Consider the following 19975-nt stretch of genomic DNA (forward strand, 5'->3'; position numbering starts at 1 on the left):
CCAACCCTGAATTTGGACCAATTCTGAATGGCCCTTATATATACAGTGTATATACAGTAAAATAGATTAATAGTTGACCCAAAATTTAAATTCTGTCTTGTTTCTCTCTCTCTCTCTTTTGCATTTTACATGAAAAATAAGACTCAAGTGAAGACAAATCAACTGAACAAAATATCTAAGAAACTAGTTTCCCACTGAAAAATGCAGCAGTATAAAACAATCGCATGTCTTTGAATGCAACCTGCCCTGTGTTGAAGTAAATCTGTCTAGTTCCAGAATCGCAACACATAAATCCAGTCATTTTCCTTTCATTCAAACTCTGGCTCCGTGATGTAATGAGCTGCCCGACTGTGAGCGCTTGGTTATTTGATTGACAACATTCCCGTGCACCGGAGCGCTCGATCTCGCTTCATAAGGATGCGAGTTGGCAAGAGGCGAGACAACAATAACAGGGTTTTCAGATGCTGCTGACGCTGCGGGGTGACGTGCTGCGACTGCAGTAATACTGCAGCGACTCTTTCACGCGTGCTAGTCTTCAAATCATGCCTTTACATATAAGGATAAGGCTAGAAACGGACTGATTCTCAGTGCATCAGCAGACGAATAGTACAATAATACTGTATATAGCATGACTTTAAAAACGTAGTCAGGCGCACGTGTATTGTGACTAGTGGCGATTTTGATTCATCCAACTGAATCGGATCTTTTGAATCGGTTCACTAAAACAATCCATTCAAATGCGTTCGGTACTTTCTGCAGGTAACATCATTACAAGTGGAAGTCTTTTGTGTATTATGAGTGAGTTATTGAATTATTCACTTTTTATTTGATCCATTATTAAAAATTGGCATGCCTACAGATAGGCTCCAGAAAGAGTGTTATTTTCTCCACAAATAACAATGAAAGAGAGATTTCATTTATTCCTCCATTTTGTTCACGACTTTCATCAAGAGAAAACAAACACCATATCCAAAATGAATGAACTGAAGTTTCAGTAACGTAATTTTGCGTAAATGTAATTGCGTATGGCCATTTATTTTAACACATTTATAATTCTTCTTCTCTATTTCTCTTCTTGCGAACAAGACTGACTGGTGTTTCATTCAGACTATGTATATATGTATTTAAACTGAAGTTTATAGTATTGAATTAATGAAGCTAATTATGCGCCAATTTGACTATATAAATTGTGCATATTTAAAAATTAAAGTAAATAAATAAAAACAGAATAGTAAAGAAGAGAAATTGAGGTATGCATATGTCAGATAAGCTCGGTGATTTTTTTTATTTAAAAAAATGATTTCTTGATTGTTGACACATTTTGATAATGTTTATTTTTTAACAAAACCCTTTTTAAAAAATCTTTACACTTTCTATATACATTTAAAATGAAATCATATTAAATTCTTTATGAAACACGCATTCAAAAATATTATACCTTATAAGTCAGAGACCTATCAGAGTTAGAGTAAACAGTCCAGAGCACTGAGTTGTGAATGCTGCACACTGCTCCTGTCGTCAAGTCAAATTCCTTGTGTGTGTAAACATACTTGGTAATAAAGCTCTTCTGATTCAGATTCTGATTTGAACCGCATGTTGCCACCTTCCCCGCGTGACGTCAGCCCAGTTGTTTGGGTATCTCGGCCAATCAGAAGCGCGCTCGCACTTCTACAGAAGCCGAGGTGGGTCCAACCTCGCGCCAGCTTTTATCCTCCGTTACTCATCACAACGCCCCCTCGGTAGGGTGCATGCACGGGGTTCTGCTTTAAACAGCAGCTCTGAGATGGAAACCCCATTGCAGTTGCAGAACAATTTCTATCCAGAGCAGCAGCAGCAGCAGCACTATAAGCAGCACCAGCAGCACTACTGCGGACGGGAGGAAGAGCGCTCCATCAGGCACTGCACCTGCAACAGCTCCTCCACCTGCGAGGATGCCAGAAAAAGCCAGCCTTTGCACGGGACGCCGCTGGGAACTTTAAGGACACCGTCCGTCTCATCTTCAACCAGGCAAGGCGCTCAGTACAGCGAGTTCACGCCCTCTAGTCATGGTAGTTCATCCAGACACCATCACCACCACCATCATCATCCTCATCGCGATCACAACCGGCAGCAAATTCGGGGCAGTCCGGCCAGCAGCCACAGAGAGAGTAACTCTTACACCCAAATAGCCATGAGCAGCTGCAGATACAACGGCGGCGTGATGCGGCCGCTCAGCAACTTGAGCTCGTCCCGCAGAAACCTGCACGAGTTTGATTCGGAGTCCCAGCCGCTGCAGCCCGTCTCTGCGGGGGACGCGTCCGACACGCTCGCCTCCAAGCCGGAGAACAACTCCACCACCCTCATGCCTTACTCGGCGGGGGACGGGGGAGGCGGCGGCGGAGGAGGAGGTGGAGGTGGATGTAGCCACAGCGGCGGCAAATCGGGCAAAAAGAAGAACCAGAACATTGGACAGAAGCTCGGGCACAGGAGGGCCCTGTTTGAGAAAAGAAAGCGCCTGAGCGACTACGCGCTCATCTTTGGGATGTTTGGCATCGTGGTGATGGTCATTGAAACTGAACTCTCTTGGGGAGCCTACGGAAAGGTGCGTAACTGAATAGTCCCCAAATCCTGCAGGTCCCCCCAGCTAGGTCAGAATTCATTAAGTCCGGTCTGCCTGCTGGCGAGAGAGGGAGAGAGGAAAAACTACAAATTTGGAAAGTGCGCGGCGTGGATGGATAACAGAAGATCTGTGGCAAGGTCACGTTTACTGGAAGACGCTTTGCTTCGTCGGTTTTCCCTACGGAGTCGTTTAGCTGCGTAAAATTGTTCCAATATTACAAAAAATCTGTTAGAACTTTAAAATTCGTGTTCTTTTATGAACGACATATTTAAGCAGTATCGCTCAAACAGGAGTGCTGTCCTTTGTGCTGTGATTTGGCCGCATTTAAACAGCTCAATAAACACATAATTAATATAAATGAATGCAAAAATTACACGACTCCGCTTCTGTTCGTGAAAGAAAACACTGGAATGACGCAAACAAACAGTGAAACTTCCTAATGTTAGCAGCACTATTGGGAAGCTCGACCAATCAAATTACCGGAACTAACTGTTATACGTTAATCAAGTTGAAAGAGACTCAAACTGAGTTAATAATTATTACTTAACTTTTGCTGAATAATTACTTGTCAATTGTGCACTCTTCTTCTTTGACTTTCTGTAGAACATTACTGGAAAAATAAGTCATAATTGTGTTATGTATAAATGCATTTTTATTACTATAAGTACTTTAAAATAATTAAATAATTACAGTAATATAATTGATGCCTCTATCTATAAAAGTCCCATAGAGGATATGCATTACTGCGATTCAATTTGCCACAGGGATTCCAAATGACAGCATTCATATTTTCTCAAAATAATGGTTAAATTATGTTAGATGGTTGATCTGTGAACAGAAAAAGCTATTTATCTGCATCAGAATGACTTTAATGGGGCAATCCCCAAACACCAGGAAAATCAATCATAGTGTGTTTTAAAAATGACATATTATTGTTTTGTCAATATGTTGAAAATGAAGGAAAATATGTCGCCACATGGAAGGTTAAAGTCAAATTTCAGTTAAATCATGTAATGGTCTCAGATGTGCTTGCATTAGTGCTTATGTTTTGGTATTTTCAGGAAGGCGTAACTTAATCCAATCCCTCACAAAAGTCTACAAAGTTTTGGAATCATTAAAATAAAACATACTAATGTGTTGCAGTAATATTTTTACAGGTTTAATCAAAATGCAATTGTAGTGTGTTTACACCAACTAATCCAAATGAGTTGAATTTGTCCTTTTCTTCTCTTTTTTTTCAGGAGTCACTGTATTCTTTAGCCCTAAAATGCCTGATAAGCCTTTCTACAATCATTCTTCTTGGGTTGATTATCATATATCATGCCAGGGAAATCCAGGTAACTCTTTCAAAAAATAAGTAAGAGCTGTTTCCTGTGTTTTCACTTCAGTGTCATGTTAATTTAGGTGCTTTTTCGGTTCTGCAGTTTTTAACACATTCTCTCCTCCAGACTAATGCTCAACACATTGCTCTTGAAATGATTCCCATTACCATAGAATTACAATCGGATTATCTTCAATAGCACGGCATCCTCTCCATTTCTCACCGGCTTAATCGAATCATGCCATGAAATCCTGTCAGTGACCTTGTTTAACAGTAGCCGTTCACAGTTTATTAGCTAGTTGGATAGACAAGGCCAGGTTGAATGGACATTTTTCCTAATAGAGTACTTATTAATCTTCATAAAATCATTACAGAAATCTACTAGAGCATAACCTGAGATTCGTAGTCTATTAACGGTGTTGACTATGGACTTGCACTTGGGCTTTCTCTACAGAAATGTAGTTTATAGATTAAGTAAGGAGGCTTTCTGTACAATGTCTCCATATTGGTATTAGTAAGTGTCTAAATCTGCACTTAAGGCAGTTTTTGCCCATATTTGTTGAGAGAAAGAACTTGACTTGGTTGTAGTACTTTGAAAGCACTCAGTCCTGTGACCTTGCATCAGTGGATTGTTGTATTACTGGTGAATTTTATACATTTCAGCATCCATATCTCCATTGTAATGCATTTCTTTGCATTAAGTAATGCATTAACAAAAAAAGATGAAGACTTTTAGCTGGTGTTGGTGAGGATGAAATCCTGTAAATTTCTGAACCGTCTTCATGATGTTTCTTAAAATACTCTGCAGCCAGAGAAATGTTGCATCAAAGATTTATTTGATTTATTCCACTTCTTTCTTTTTCCTTCTTTCATATTCATTCTTTCAGAGTTCCCATGGTCATGGAAAACCAGCAAATTTCAGTGAACTGTGATTTGCAGGCCTTATTAAATGAATGAGCAAATTAACTAATAGAAAATTAAGTAATAAAATTGAATAGTAATTCATATAACATAAATCATTTTTTATGTGCATTATGTATAAAATGATTTTATAAAGTCTAATCCAGTTGTCAAAAAGTGTGGGAACCCTGTAGAAATTATTTATTCGTTTATTATTTTTTAATTTAACTTGCAAATAGACACAAATATCTCATTCAAGTTGAATCGGACTGGCTTATTATGAAGTGAAACCATGTGTGGCTTGTCCAATAGGGAAATATCACTGTTAATTTCTTGTGGGGTGGACAGATTAGTCCAAAGGATTTAATCACAGAGGGACATGTCAATTTCACATTGATTTGCATGCATTTCAGCAATCAAGTTTGTTGCCTGGGTTTTGAATTTCATGGCTGTAAAAGCCTTATTTCATAATTTTTTTTTTCCATTTAAAATAATACTTTTTTTTTGCATGTTTGTATATTTTACACACCAGTGTAATTGAACAAAAAACACCCATTTAAAATAATACTTTTTTTCTTTAAAAAATAATTATATATGCATGTTTGTATATTTTACACACCAGTGTAATTGAACAAAAAACACATTTTCTTGGTCCAGTGTACTGTTGAATTCCGTAAAAGATTAGGTCCAAGTTTGTTTTTGGAAATTGGCCATTTATATTTTCATTTTGACCAAATGAAAAATCTGATTTTTGCACCTTGTCAAAGGTTAAAGGCATTGCTTTGTACAGCTGTAGGCAAAATCAAAGGACCAGCTAATGAGAAAATTTGTTTTCTTGGCTGAAGCTATCATACCAAAGTGGATATTCTGGGTTTGACGAATACTTGCGTTAATAGCAAAATGTATAAATCAAGCACTTAGATAAGGCCAAGGAGCGCCAATAAGCTTGTACTGCCAATAAGTACATAGTGCCAACAAGATCGTAGTGCTTTTGGCAGAACAGAGACAGTGTTATTAGTTAATAGTGTGTATGGTCAAAGTGAAGGGGAAATAAGATTAGGTATTTTTTTCTTAGTCACCTGTGCAAATGCCTAACACAGGATTTGAGTTGGTGACCAGAAAGCAGTATTTTGCCGTCATTTTCACACCTTCATATACTTCCAAACCTAAATGACTTTTTTTTCTGTAGAACATAAAAGAAGATATTTTAAAGAATGTTCACGCTGCTCCTTTCCATGAACTCCAAAACCAGAACTCCAGAACATGCAATAAACTGAAAACATCTACTCTCAAAGCTTAGTTGTGTGTGTAGCCTATATACAGGAAAATTGTGCATCAAGACACATCACACACATCATAAGACTTGACAGAAGTCACATAGACTACTTTTGTGGTGCTTTATTGGCTCTTTTCACATCATCCATTCCCATTTACTTTAATTGGAAAAGAGCAGCATTAACCTTCTTCAAAATATCTTCTTGTGTGTTCCACAGAGTGAATTATTCTTGTAAAAGGTCGCGTTGCGGTAAAGTCAAAGCAATAGTGACTAGTGAGTCATTTGCCGTAATGTCGTTGACAATGACTAAAGCTGCAGAACGCTGCATGAATTATGAATCATTCTTAAATTTGACTTGTGAAGTTGCTCAATCAGGTAGTTTCTGCATCGTGATCTAGTATGACTTCAGGGTTTTTGATGCACTGGCAGACAAAACAAGAAGACAAAAAAAATTGACCTTCAATGGGGATGGAAGAAACTTTGAATTTAGGTACTCAGCCTTGCCAAGACCGCAGGTGATGAACAGCCGTCCAACTGAGATGTCAAAGAGCCATGTTGAGATTTCCTCAGTGTGGCCATTGAGGTGAAGGCAACTAGGTGTTGCTGCCATAGCAGAGGAATGAGAAACCGTGCAATCTGATGACAACAAAACCAGACAATCTACCTTAGATAGAAAACATTCTGGTGGCCGATGACCTCTGTTGCACTGATGAAAAAGGAGGGTATAGAAAGTGGACCCTTTCAACTCACTAGATAGGCTCTTGTATCTCGGTGTTAAGAAAGAAAAAGTCCACAGAAATGAAAATTCTGTCATTATTTACTATCATTCTTAAGAGCTGGAGAAATGCAGCATCAAATATTTATTGATTTATGCCACTTCTATCTCTTTCTTTCATATTCATTCTTTCAGGGCTCCAATGGTCAGAACATTTCAATTGTAAAATTGTGATTTGCAGTCCTGGGAAAATAATGAAATTGTTCAAATCAATACAGTTAACTAAAATTAATTAAACAATAAATAAAAAATGTAAAATCGGTTCTACTTTATATTAAGTGGCCTTAACTACAATGTACTGTACAAATAAGTACAATGTACAATTGTGTTCATATTGTATTGCGAAATACTTTTGCTGCTATTGAAGTGGGATACGGGTAAGGTTAGGGACAGGTTTGGTCGTATGGGTAGGTTTAAGGGTGGGTTAAGGTGTAAGGGATGGGTCAACAGTGTAATTATAAATGTAATTACAGAAAATAATTACTGATGCAATTACATGCAGGTATTTTAAAAATATAAGTACAATGCAAAACATGTATGTACACAAGTGCATTGTATCAAATGATTAATTTCAATAGAAGTACATAGTAGTTAAGGCCACTTAATATAAAGTGGGACTAAAAAATTTAATAATCACCTTTACGCACTTATCTATAAAATGATTATGTTCTGTTTCCATTATTATTATTATTATTATTATTATTATTTTTGTAAAACACAAAAGGAGATGTTTGATTGAATGTTCAAGCTGCTCTTTTCCATACAATGAATTCAGATAATGATTTACAGCGCCAGCTTGTGCCAAACTCCACAAAAATCTCCTCAAAAAGTAATACATGGTGCCTGCAACACCAAGCCCATGAGTTCAGTTCCCAGGAAATGCATGCACAGATAATACTTATAGCTTGAATGCAAAGTATAGATTTGAAACAACATCAATTTTGACAAAAGTGTCGTTTTTGGGTGTACTCTTCCTTTAAATAAAATAATGCTTCTGCTCAGTGTACAAATAAGCGTGCATTGTTGTTGTTCAGATGTTTTTGAAATTCAATCAGATTGCAACATAAAATTGTGACAGTACATGGAAACATACATGGGTGTGTTTGTACTGCATGTACATGAAACAACATCACTGTTTTGTAATATGCATGCAAATCCCCCCCTCCCCCCCAAAAAAGCCATTAAGAGCCCTGGCTCTGCAACCATAAATGCCTGAGCAGTTTTATTACTTTTCACACTGTTGAATTATAACGGCGTGTATTCATGAGCCAGTTGCACTCTCTGTAATATTTAGGGCCCACGAGTCTCTGAGGGACATCAATCATGGGAATGCTTTACCAGAGAAATGTGTCTCTCTGAAGGGACCAGACGGGGGCTCTACGCATTACAAATACATGCACATCATCGCCATATTGATATGAAATATAGGTATTTCATTTGTATCAGCAGTTTATCAATGAAATATGATGGTTAGCTGCAGTTGAACCACAAATCGCCTGTATTTCGGGATGTCTAACACATGTATAGGGCAGAGTCAGGTGATGAGTGCACGGGAGCAGCGCTGATGCACTATAGAGGATGTGCACTGCCTTTTCCTGTGACAACTAACTCTACCTGAGAAGACTGCCGAGTGTCACGTATCCATCCTTCACCACTGACCCTTGAGTTTTCACTGAGCTGGATTACAGTATAGAGATTATAAGATTAAAGTAAAAGATGTTCATTTAAATAAAGTTAATCTGAGATGTCTTCTGGCTTTAAATGTAATTGAATATTGAATTAAACTTAATCTAATTGTTTAAATTACTGGAGCATCTATATTGTAATTTAGCTCAGAGAAAATTCTAAGGTGTTGTAATTTTTTAGACAGAACGTTATTTAATTTATTTTTAAAAAATCAGTAATTTTAAATACATTAAACTAATTGTCATTTGAAGAAATTTATAGTGCACGAAAAAATACAAATAAATAAATAAAATCCCTCCACTCTTGCCTGATTTTTTCTGAAACATGTTACTACTATTCTTTGAAATGTTTTAGTAAACGGTGTAGTTAATTTAAAATGTAAATATAATGATTCAAATTATTATATAATATATATTGTTACAGCATCTATACTGTAATTTAGCTCTTAGAAAATTCTGAGGTGTTATAATTTTAGGCAAAACATAAAAGTAATTTTACATAATTTCAAATATCTTTAAATAATTGTAATTTGAAGAAATGTAGTGTGCAAAAAATAAATAAATAAAATTGTGGCTTCGGTTTACCAAAACATTGTTCTCTGTAATGTTTTATTGTTAGGAATAGCATCAACAACAATAATTTAATTTAATTTCTAGAGCATCTACACTGTAATTTATTCCATAGAAAATTCAAAGGTATTATAATTTCAGACAGAACATTATAAAAATAATTTTCAATTTCGACATTTTTTCAATTTCAACTTCACTCTTCCCTGGTTTACCAAAATATTTTACTACTATTCTGCGTAATGTTTTAGTAGAAGCAATAGGCTTTACAATTTCTTAATATTTAATTTAATTTTTAATGTAATTTAATTTTAAATTGCTAGAGAGGAGACTTGAAGTGGTCAGTTTTTCTTTGAGATAAGTTACAGTATAGACGTTTTAAAATTAAACTAAGCAATTTTATGGCTTGAATTAATTTCATATGAAATGGTGGCTTTTATGTTTTACTGTTTTATTTTGCGTATGTTTAATTAAAACCGCTAAAGAAAATAGTTAAATTAGGTTACAGTTAACTTAATAATACAACAGCTGTCATCCTTTTCTGGTAGCGTTCAATTACACAAATGCAAACTCTGAAAGCATGCGGGTCCTCCTTCAAAGAAACTTGAAAGCTGAAAGCAACCTACAACTGAGGATTTACTTAGCAAAGTAGCCTCTTAGGACCCACTTTGATATCATAAATTAACCATTGCATTCATTTGTAATTGGGCTGAACCTCTCTACCTAATTCTCTAATGAGATTGAGCGATTTCTTTTCTTAGCGACAAGATATATGTTCCCATTCTCTACATTACACAGATTAAATATTGAGCCATGCTCCATTAGTTATATTGAGCTCTTCTGAAACCAGTAACCAACCCCTGCTGCCTACTAGACAGACGAAGAGCACAAAGGCAGACGACCTTTTGTCCGTGCCCTTGTCAAGGCGACGCAAGGCGAATACAGGAGCAAAAGCAGTGAGCCCCCTGTACGGACACGTGTTTGATAGATTACCGTGTCGTCGCTGTGTTTTAACAGAGTCCAGGTCTGGTAAAGCAACAGTGAGTGCGGCTGCTTCAGAAGAGCCATCGACCTTGTGTTGCGCTGATCAGTTTAGGCCGTCTTTTTATTGCGGTTTTCATTAATCCACATGCTCTGCTAAAGTCAGCCTTGCAGCCATCATTCGGGCTGAGTGCTGTATCTCATAGGACTTACCGCAACTGTATTAGACAATGGTGATGGAGCTACTACTGCAAATATACCTGCACTCTTTGATATGTGCCAAATGTAGCTGTAACGTTAATAGACTTGAGAAACATTCGGAATATTGATGAGTCAAAAATCTTCAACTAAACCAAATCTATTAATAATGTTCATTTGAAAGATTAAATTGTTCAGTTATACTGTAATTTATCCACAGAAAATTCTAAGGTGTTATAATTTTAAACAGAACTTTCCAAATATTCAAATAATTGTCATATATATTATAAACAAACACAAGAATGATATTTAACCATTTTTATTTTTCCTATATGCATTAAACAATAATATTATTTACCTGAATTTTATTTCATGTAAAACTTTAATACAGTATTTGATAAATGCCACTTTAATATTTTTGAGTAAATAGCGCAAATGAATCATTGAATTGAGCTGAGTTATGAATTGAATCAGCTCAAATGTATCATGTAAATTAATCAAACTCTAATGCAACTCTAATTTGCTATAAAAATGTCAAATTAAAAATGTTAAAAAAAAAATTTTTTTTAAATGTTAAGGTATTAAGGTAAGGTATAATAAAAATCCAATCACTGAATTGCGTTTTGAATTGATATATTGATTTGAAATGGACAGGTTGAACTGATTCATAGAAATGAATCAAACGTTTTTTGCTGCAAATACAAAATCAAAAAAAATATATGTTAAGTTTAAATTCTAAGATATTATAAATATAAATTATTATACAATTTTCATACCTCCGAATAATTGTCATTGAAGAAATGTAGTGCTCAACATTTTTTAAAAATCCCTAAAAAATATCTATTTGACAAAGTTTTTCCTAATTCCTTTTTAGTAATGATTGCTGAAGCAAGCATTACTATTACCATCAATTAATATTGCTCAAATAATGTTGCTTAAATTTAAATTCTTTGGTATTACAAAACATTAGAAAAGATGATTTTCAATAATTCCTTAATTGGCATTGAAGAAATTTTGCACTCGGAATTTAAAGAAAATACTATTCTATTTCACTAACATTCTTCGTAATGCTTTAGAAGAAGGCAACAAATCTACAAGTAGTCATTCTATTTGCTCGGTTATTATTTTTCGAATTATTTGTATCTATATTTCACACATCTGCTTCGTCTTGGTTGAACAAGTCGCTGCAGTCACGCTCTCGGACTTGTTGAGGTTATCAGGTACGACCCTTAGCTGTCGTAACCAGGCCATTACAAGTGCACCTTCCCCTCTGTTGTCAAATTCAGCATTTTTCCATAACTACCCGCTCAAGCACTCGGTTGGAATATTGGATGCTTGAAGGTGAAGCACCCTTGAGTATTGTGTTGCAGGTCGTCCATTACCATAATTGGTTTTACCTACCAAGTAGGTTTCCTTACATAACCCATTTTAAATGTTTAATTGCTCCGTTTTGAAGCTAGTAAGTTGAAAGCAGTGGCTTCGTGACATGTTTTCCTCATATAAACAAAATTAAAGCTTTACGCTTATCATCCTTTGTGCAGGCTATGTGGTTTGTTGGTGGTTGTTGTTGTTGCTAACCTTTGAGTAAGATAGCGTCTGTCACCGTTCGGAAAGGCAGCTTGTGTTTCGCTGTCTAAGTTACACTCGCACGGAAAGTCGAACAACAGCCTAAACTAACAGACGGGCTGGTTAATGTTACAGCATCTTTGGCAGTTGTCAGGCCTTTTAGGACACTTGATGTGTCTTATCTGCTCTAAAATCTCCCTTTCTTCTGGTCTTACGATTTCTGTCATGAGTCGGTGTAGACGGGAACGTCCAAACGTGATTAGATCCGCGAGGCCTGATTTTATTTTTGGTAGAATCCCGTGTTTTTGATGTATTTTTGCTGTGTTTGTATTAGGATATGTTGTAGGAGTGTGTGTTTTGTGTTCGCATGTGCGTCGTATGAATATGAGGGATTAGTGCCATATTTTGAGGCCGTGTGATTCATGTGACTAACATGTGTAGGTGGTATACAAGGGTCTCAAATGGAAATGTTTATTTTGTCATTACAGTCTTTTGGCTAAAAAAAACCTCTAAAAGCTTTGAGGCATGAAGGATTTATTTTCTGTCCGAATGATTCAAGATTTATAGTGATGGATGGTTGCTAAAGAAATCATTACTATTACCATTTATTATTATTGCTCAAGTAAGGCCTAATATTTCAGTAGGCCTATCAGTAACTCAATTTTTATGTATTTTCTATAAAATGGCTTAAAACATTTTTTTTTTTACATTTCAACTCGTAATGAGGTAGGCTACTTTTAATATGTTTAATGTAAAAAAGTAAAATCCTATTAAAAATGTAGTTGAATAATGAAGAATGATATTTAATCATTTTAATCTGGGCTCTTTATGCACTAATATAGTTTTGATGATGAACTGATTAATCAAACTTCACGAATGTAATGCTCTTTTTGCCATAAAACAATTAAAATAAAAATAAAAACCTTTTTATATAAAAAAAAACAATTACTTACATTTTTTGAATAAATATATATAATAAAAACCTTTTTATATAAAAAAAAAACAATTACTTACATTTTTTGAATAAATATATATTATATAAAAAGTCTGAAAAAATAATTTTAATAATTGTTGTACCTTAAAATGATTGCCATTGAAGAAATTTAGTGCTCAGAAAATAAAAAAAAAAACTTAAAAACACCAGTCCATTTGACTAAATTTCTTTGTAATTCATTTTTACTGATTCTTTCTCTCTCTTTCTCTCTCTCTCTCTTTCTTTCTTTCTTTCTTTCTTTCTTTATTTATTTATGTCCCCTAAGGGCAATTGGTTTTACAGCAAGACCAGCATACAAAAAAGACAATTTACAATACATTAAAAATTACATTAAAAATTACATAATAAAAAAACAAACAAAAAAAAACAATTCTTGCTTGCAAGCATTACTATTACCATTTATTATTGTTGCTCATACTAAGGCTTTGCAAAATAGATCAATATTTTTATGATATTTAGTTATTATTTAGCTATTATCTATAAAATGACTATAAAATTCTGTCATATAAACCATCATCAGCAACTTAAATGTAAATGTTTTTCATTAATAATGAATGCTAATTTTTTTTTCCATTTAGGCCCTTTATGAACTAATATGACAAATATATAATCATTTTAATATATGAAAATTGTCACATGAACATTTTTGAGTGACAATATAAGCAAATCATTGATTTTAGTTGAGTTCTGAAGTTTCAACTGATTGATGTACTGTAAACGAGTCTGTTTTGCTATAAAAACCAAATTTAAAATTAAATATACATGTTTAAATTATAAAGTATTATAAAAAAAATTAAGGAAGGCATTGCAAAATAGCTCAATATTTTTCAGTCCCAATATTTTCTGCATTTTTATGATATTCAATATCTCAAAATGTATATTTTTATGGATTTATGGATTTTTTCAATCATCTATAATTTCATCTAGCAAGTTTAATTTATTTAATGTAAAAAGTAAAATGCTGTAAAATGTAGTTTAGTACTGTAAAGGTGTTTCAATAAAGAAGAATAATGTTTCATCATTTAGCACCTTTATGCACTAATATGATAATACCTAAGATAAGATAAACAGCAATATTTGAATAGTTTTTCTTATATTAAAATAACCTAGTAGGTAAATATTGCAGTTTATTTTATATATTGTCATACTAGTGCATAATTGGCCAAAATAAAAATGAGCAACTATGCAAACAAGAAATTATACCTTTCATGCAATTATACGAGCCAATCATTAAATACAGTTTTTTGGTTTGTGGTTTGGTTGTCACACAAACAAAACAGTTTGTGTGAACGGTTAGTCTGTTTCTTCAGGAGTTTAAGGCTACGTCCACACGAAGCCAGAGCTTTCCCTATCCGATCTTTTTTTTCTCCTCGTCTCAAGAAATATCTGCGTCCACACGAAACCACAAAACCGACACAAAACGATGTAGTATACATGCCAGACCAGTATGTGGCGCTGTAATTCTGCCACAGAGATACACTAAAAACAGAGAAGAAGACTTGGACTATGGGCATAAACCTTGCGCGCGGTATACAAACAAACATGGAACAATACATTTATTAATATTAAATTAGTGTTAATGTTAGTTAATAAAAAGACAATCGTTCAGTGTTTGTTCATGTTTTTGCTGCTGTTACATGGCGTAGCGGTGTCTGACTAGGGGGGAGACGTGGGCTGATGACGTCATCGTTTCAGAAAATATACGGATTCGCTGTCCACACGAAAACGCAAGGGCGGCGTTTTCAGATTTAGCCACTCTGGTACCCGGTTTCAAAAAATATCGGTTTCACTCTCCCAAAATGCCGGATCCGTGTGGACGAAACGCCTATACGATACAAAATGTATGCTAAATGCGTCTCCGTGTGAACGGGGCCTAAATCTTGGAGGTTTTTTCAACCAGAAGCTGTGCAATGTTGTGGGATCTTTGAAAACTCATTGATTTTTACTGTGATTGACGACACATTGACCGTTCCGAGATGATGGGCGCGCCGACGTGTTTAGAGCCGTCGAATGTGGCATCTATATATACATATCTAGCAACAGCATAACAATGTGCTGGAAGTCACTTCAACACGTTTTTGTACGGTCAAGCAGCACTCAGATTTACTTAATGTTTTAATGCAGTATCACTGAATCTCTGGGTTATTAATCTCATTTGCCTCCAGAAGTGGAGCAGTTTTTCTTAATGATGAATTTAGAGATTAGGAATTCAGTCTGAATCAAGGTTATTTGGCAGCGTGTCAGTTTATGTTATAACATTTGATTTATTCAAACATCTGCCCCATGATCCAGATACTGTGGATCCGGCAGAGTAAATAAGTGACCATAAATGCTATTAAACCGTCCAAACACTGAGGTTTTATACGTGTGCTTCTACTTGAGGGGAAAACCACAGGACAGCACTGAAGCAGCATCTCAAAGCCTCGAGCAAGTGTCATATTAAAGAAGAATTCGGTTATGCGCCGCATAAACCCATTACTCATGAAATAGCCCGGTGCTGTAAGAAGGCAGGAAAGCCGTTTGCACATATTGGATCAGGGGTTTATCATTTGCACCTTTTCTCATATCAGATAGCCACAGTCTGTCAGCAGAAGCCTCTGAATTGTGCTGACTGCACCGCTCTGGTGAAATATCTCACGCTGATGTTGGCTGTCGGTACCTTGAGCTGATTGAAAGCACAGGAAATACCGCAGCTGAGCGTTAGGGAGGGAAGAGATCTGACGCTTGAGCGCAACAGACGGCTTCCGGAGGTTAAATCACATTCATTATCTCTACAGAGAAGTCGATTTTTAACAGTAACATATAAACCTTCCATGTCGCAAGATGAAGCTACTGTTGATTTCAACTTCATTTTTAAGAATTCCTTGTGTAGGGCCTCATGAAATCCATTTTTTTCCATTTAAATTTTTCTAGACTCTGTTTTAATGGTTAAATTAAATTGTATTAATCAAAAAGCATGTCTAATTAATTGAAATCATAAAACGTACAATATTAAACAGCAATTCATTAAAAGTTTAACAAAAGTTACATTTTTAAAGCCCTATGAAATGTTTTTTATTTCTCAAATTCAGTTACATTTTTTACTAAATTCTGATTTGCATTAATTTTCTGAATTTCATTTTAATGATTTCATTAAATATTAATAATCAGAAGCATCTCTAATTAATTTATTTAATTAAAAAAATATTTTATTTATTTATCTTTTTCAGAAAAATGTAGGGCCTCATGAAATCCATTTTTTCCATTTACATTTTTCTAGACTCTGTTTTAATGGTTAAATTAAATTGTATTAATCAAAAAGCATGTCTAATTAATTGAAATCATAAAACGTACAATATTAAACAGCAATTCATTAAAAGTTTAACAAAAGTTACATTTTTAAAGCCCTATGAAATGTTTTTTATTTCTCAAATTCAGTTACATTTTTTACTAAATTCTGATTTGCATTAATTTTCTGAATTTCATTTTAATGATTTCATTAAATATTAATAATCAGAAGCATCTCTAATTAATTTATTTAATTAAAAAAATATTTTATTTATTTATCTTTTTCAGAAAAACTGTGCTGTGTATTTAAATTTTTCTGCTAAATAAATTCTGGTAAATACTTTTTTTTTCTGGTGAATATTCCTTTAAAAATAATGTTTTAGTAATAATTTTATTAGTAGTAGTAGTACTATCATTACATGAAGTAATATTTCTGTCAGGGTTACTTCAAGTTAAACCGATGGGTTGCTGTGAAGACGTTTAGGTTTAGGTTGTATATGATTGATGATAACGATAGATTTACTCAAAAGAAACCGTAAAATGCTCATAAAGTGACTCTCAGAGCAGTTCTAGAGATTATATTTGTGTACATGTACTCATAAATTAAGGTGGCACTTCAGTATGTGTATAGTAAACGAAACGGTGCATCTGTGCCATTTATAGACACGCAGAACATACAGGATTCATATTTAATTTTTGCAGCTTAATATTCACAGACACTTGTCCAGATCACGTTTTGATTTAAGTGTACTGACCTACTTTTGTTGTATCCATCCAAAATTTGGCAAATTCTGTGACATTCCGGGTTATACAGTAAATTCCATTTTTATGTCTGGATTCCGCAATTCTGTCCGCATTTTCTGCATTGTGGAAATCATTGGGCCCTAATAACTACACTACCCATAATGCTGAAAAGGCCTCGGCCAATCAGAGAAGTTGCTGTCGCTATGGAAACAGAAAGCAATTTAAAAGCACTCAGCAGCATTGCAAATGAAAAGAGTTTCCCTACACTCTCAACCCGCTTACATTTTTGTATATATCTGAATATTTTGCGCTAAACTTTAAATGTTTTGTTTTTATAGAAAAGATCATTGACCGCAAGTGAATATTGATATTTTACTATTGTTTTTGATTAATTTACATGAGTTAAGGGATGAGTAGTTCATTCAAATGCGGGGTTGAAATGTTTTAATCAATCCTCATTTTATAAACGGGTATCGATTCTTAAATCACAAGATCAATTTTCTGTTGTTTTCTATTGATGCAAACAAAACTTCACTAAACATTATTTGTAGTGTACCTCCTATAATTTTATCCTATAATTAAAGCGTTTGCTTTACTTCTGATAAGAAACAAAGCCTCAGCTTTCAATTTCTTTTATTTAATTTAACGTCAAGTATGTTTGAATTAATCAAATTTAATTTAAATTTGAATTGAAATGTTTTTTTTTATATTTAAATTATATTTTATATTTCAACAACAAACTGGAGAAGAAATATAATTAACTTAAAAAATGGTAAAAAATTTGAAACATTTATAGTAAATTTCACAATTACAAAAAAAGAATAGCAAGTAACTCATTGAATTAAACAAAATTTAAAATAACATCAAAAATAGTAGAAAGACTGAATTAAGATTTTCTTGTAAAATGCATTCTAATCTTTGTTTTATTTACAACTTTGAAAAAACATTTTTACAGTGTGTATTATTAGATAGTTGTTATAAAACTGCAAAACTGTTTTTATACATTTTTTACACATTAAATGTTTGTACACCAAATATTTTTATTTGAGTGGTTATTATTATATCTGAAAACAAATAGAAATTGAATTAATTTGAGTTAAATAGTTTGGGTTCTTATATTAATTTTAACTTTTAATATTACAGTAATGTATCAAGGGAGAGTGTTTCTTAGAGTTACAGCATTAGTTGAGTGTTTTCTTCCTTGAGAAAAATGTGAATATTAATTAAAAATGATTTGAAATACCTGCTGAGAAATTGAAAGGGAAAACTAGGGCGCTGAAAAAGTGAACAGTAACGGTTGTGCTGTTATGAAGCAAACCAGATGCATACTGGGCAGAAATATTTATGGGATCAGGGAGAAAGGGAAAGAGGGGGATTTTCTATGTAGCAAAAGTAGAAAAAAAAAGCAATGTGGCTCCAGAGTCCTCTGGTCAATTGGAGAGAAACCTGGCTGTATCTGGCACGTGAGAGAAGCCTGTGAGCAGTGCACCTTGGCAGAAGCTGACAGGCCGAGTTAGTGAGGAGAATAAAGTGAACAGAATCAATTCTCACTTGGGGGGGGAACTTAAGGTGCAAAAATATTAAGAAAAGAATGTATTATTTAAATACATTTTTTTATTTTATATTTATTATATAATTAGCTATCGTTTATAAATTAAAAATTAATCTTTCTGTTTCCTTATTAGTTTTTTGCATAAGTAATAATAATAATAATAATAATTATTAGTTTTTATTAGGGCTGTCAATCGATTAAAATTTTAAATCTAATTAATCACATCCTTTTTCCCGCACACTTCATGAAATTAAGCATAGACCATTTATCTTGTTTCAAATGTTTATTTTGTCATCATTTGCTATATCCAGCAAAGTAAACCAAAAGATTGAAGGGTGATTCTCAAAAATCTGTATTTTCTGCAAGATTTTTTCAAGATAAATTTAGATGTCTTTCCAAAAAAGGACACAAAAAACTCCAAAAGACACCAAAGAACCAAATGATATAAGGAGCCCATATAAGCACATATGAAAGAAAAAAAAAATCAGAATTGTTTAGTATGTGTACAATGCAACAACAAAGAGCTTTTTTACATTTTAGAGAAGCCAAGTTGCGATACCGAACAGGACCCCAAGGAGATGCCAAAAAAACCCTAGATTGTTTGAATGCATTCGCTTACTGGATCATTGGACTGAAAACTTTCCCGGAGTTTAGTGGCTTAAAATGTTCTAATCGCAAGCAGAGAAGCAAAATTGGATTAAAGGGTTAGAATAGAAGTTGTGCTTCAGTAATTTTGTGTTAATTGCGTTAAATTATTTTAATGCGTTAAGGATTGTAAAATTAATCGCATGCGTTAACGATGACAGCCCTAGTTTTTATTTATTTATTTATTTGCATTTCTGGAAGATGAAATTGTCTTTTTTTCCCCCTGCTTCTACAGCTTAATTTGTTTCTGCTTTTTTTCTCCTCCTGATAGCTTTTCATGGTGGACAACGCTGCAGACGACTGGAGGATAGCTATGACCTACGAGCGCATCTTCTTCATCTGTCTGGAGATCTTGGTGTGCGCCATACACCCCATCCCGGGCAACTACACCTTCACGTGGACGGCACGGCTCGCCTTTTCCTACGCACCGTCCAAGACAGACGCTGACGTGGATATCATCCTGTCCATTCCCATGTTTCTCCGTCTGTACCTCATTGCTCGCGTCATGCTGCTGCATAGCAAACTCTTCACCGATGCGTCGTCGCGCAGTATCGGTGCCCTCAACAAGATAAACTTCAACACACGCTTTGTCATGAAGACCCTCATGACTATCTGTCCCGGGACAGTGCTGCTGGTGTTCACCATTTCTCTGTGGATCATCGCCGCCTGGACTGTGAGGGCGTGCGAAAGGTGGCCCGCTTTGTTGCTCTGACAGTAGAAGTTTGTTTGATGGAGAGATTTTTAGGAGGTCTTTGAGACACACTTAAAATTGTATGAATATAACTGCACTATTCATATATACCAACAATTACAAAGTAGTAGTAATGTTATTTTGGTAATTCACAGTTACTACTTGTATATATATATATATATATATATATATATATATATATATACACATTTTT

At 34.5% G+C, this 19975-nt stretch overlaps 1 protein-coding gene across 1 annotated transcript in view; it reads left to right on the forward strand.

Annotated features, from left to right (window-relative positions):
• The first annotated feature begins 1687 nt into the window (after positions 1-1687).
• LOC107686472 (small conductance calcium-activated potassium channel protein 2-like) overlaps positions 1688-19975 on the forward strand; it is a 22203-nt gene continuing 3915 nt past the window's right edge. The window contains exons 1-3 of the mRNA XM_016483510.1: positions 1688-2581; positions 3841-3936; positions 19342-19760. Coding sequence (XP_016338996.1) covers positions 1784-2581; positions 3841-3936; positions 19342-19760 — 1313 coding nt within the window. The 5' untranslated portion in view covers positions 1688-1783. The remainder of the gene's footprint in view (positions 2582-3840; positions 3937-19341; positions 19761-19975) is intronic.

This window comes from Sinocyclocheilus anshuiensis, unplaced genomic scaffold (assembly GCF_001515605.1).
Source record: "Sinocyclocheilus anshuiensis isolate Anshui unplaced genomic scaffold, SAMN03320099.WGS_v1.1 scaffold838, whole genome shotgun sequence".
NCBI classification, from domain to species: Eukaryota; Metazoa; Chordata; class Actinopteri; order Cypriniformes; family Cyprinidae; genus Sinocyclocheilus; species Sinocyclocheilus anshuiensis.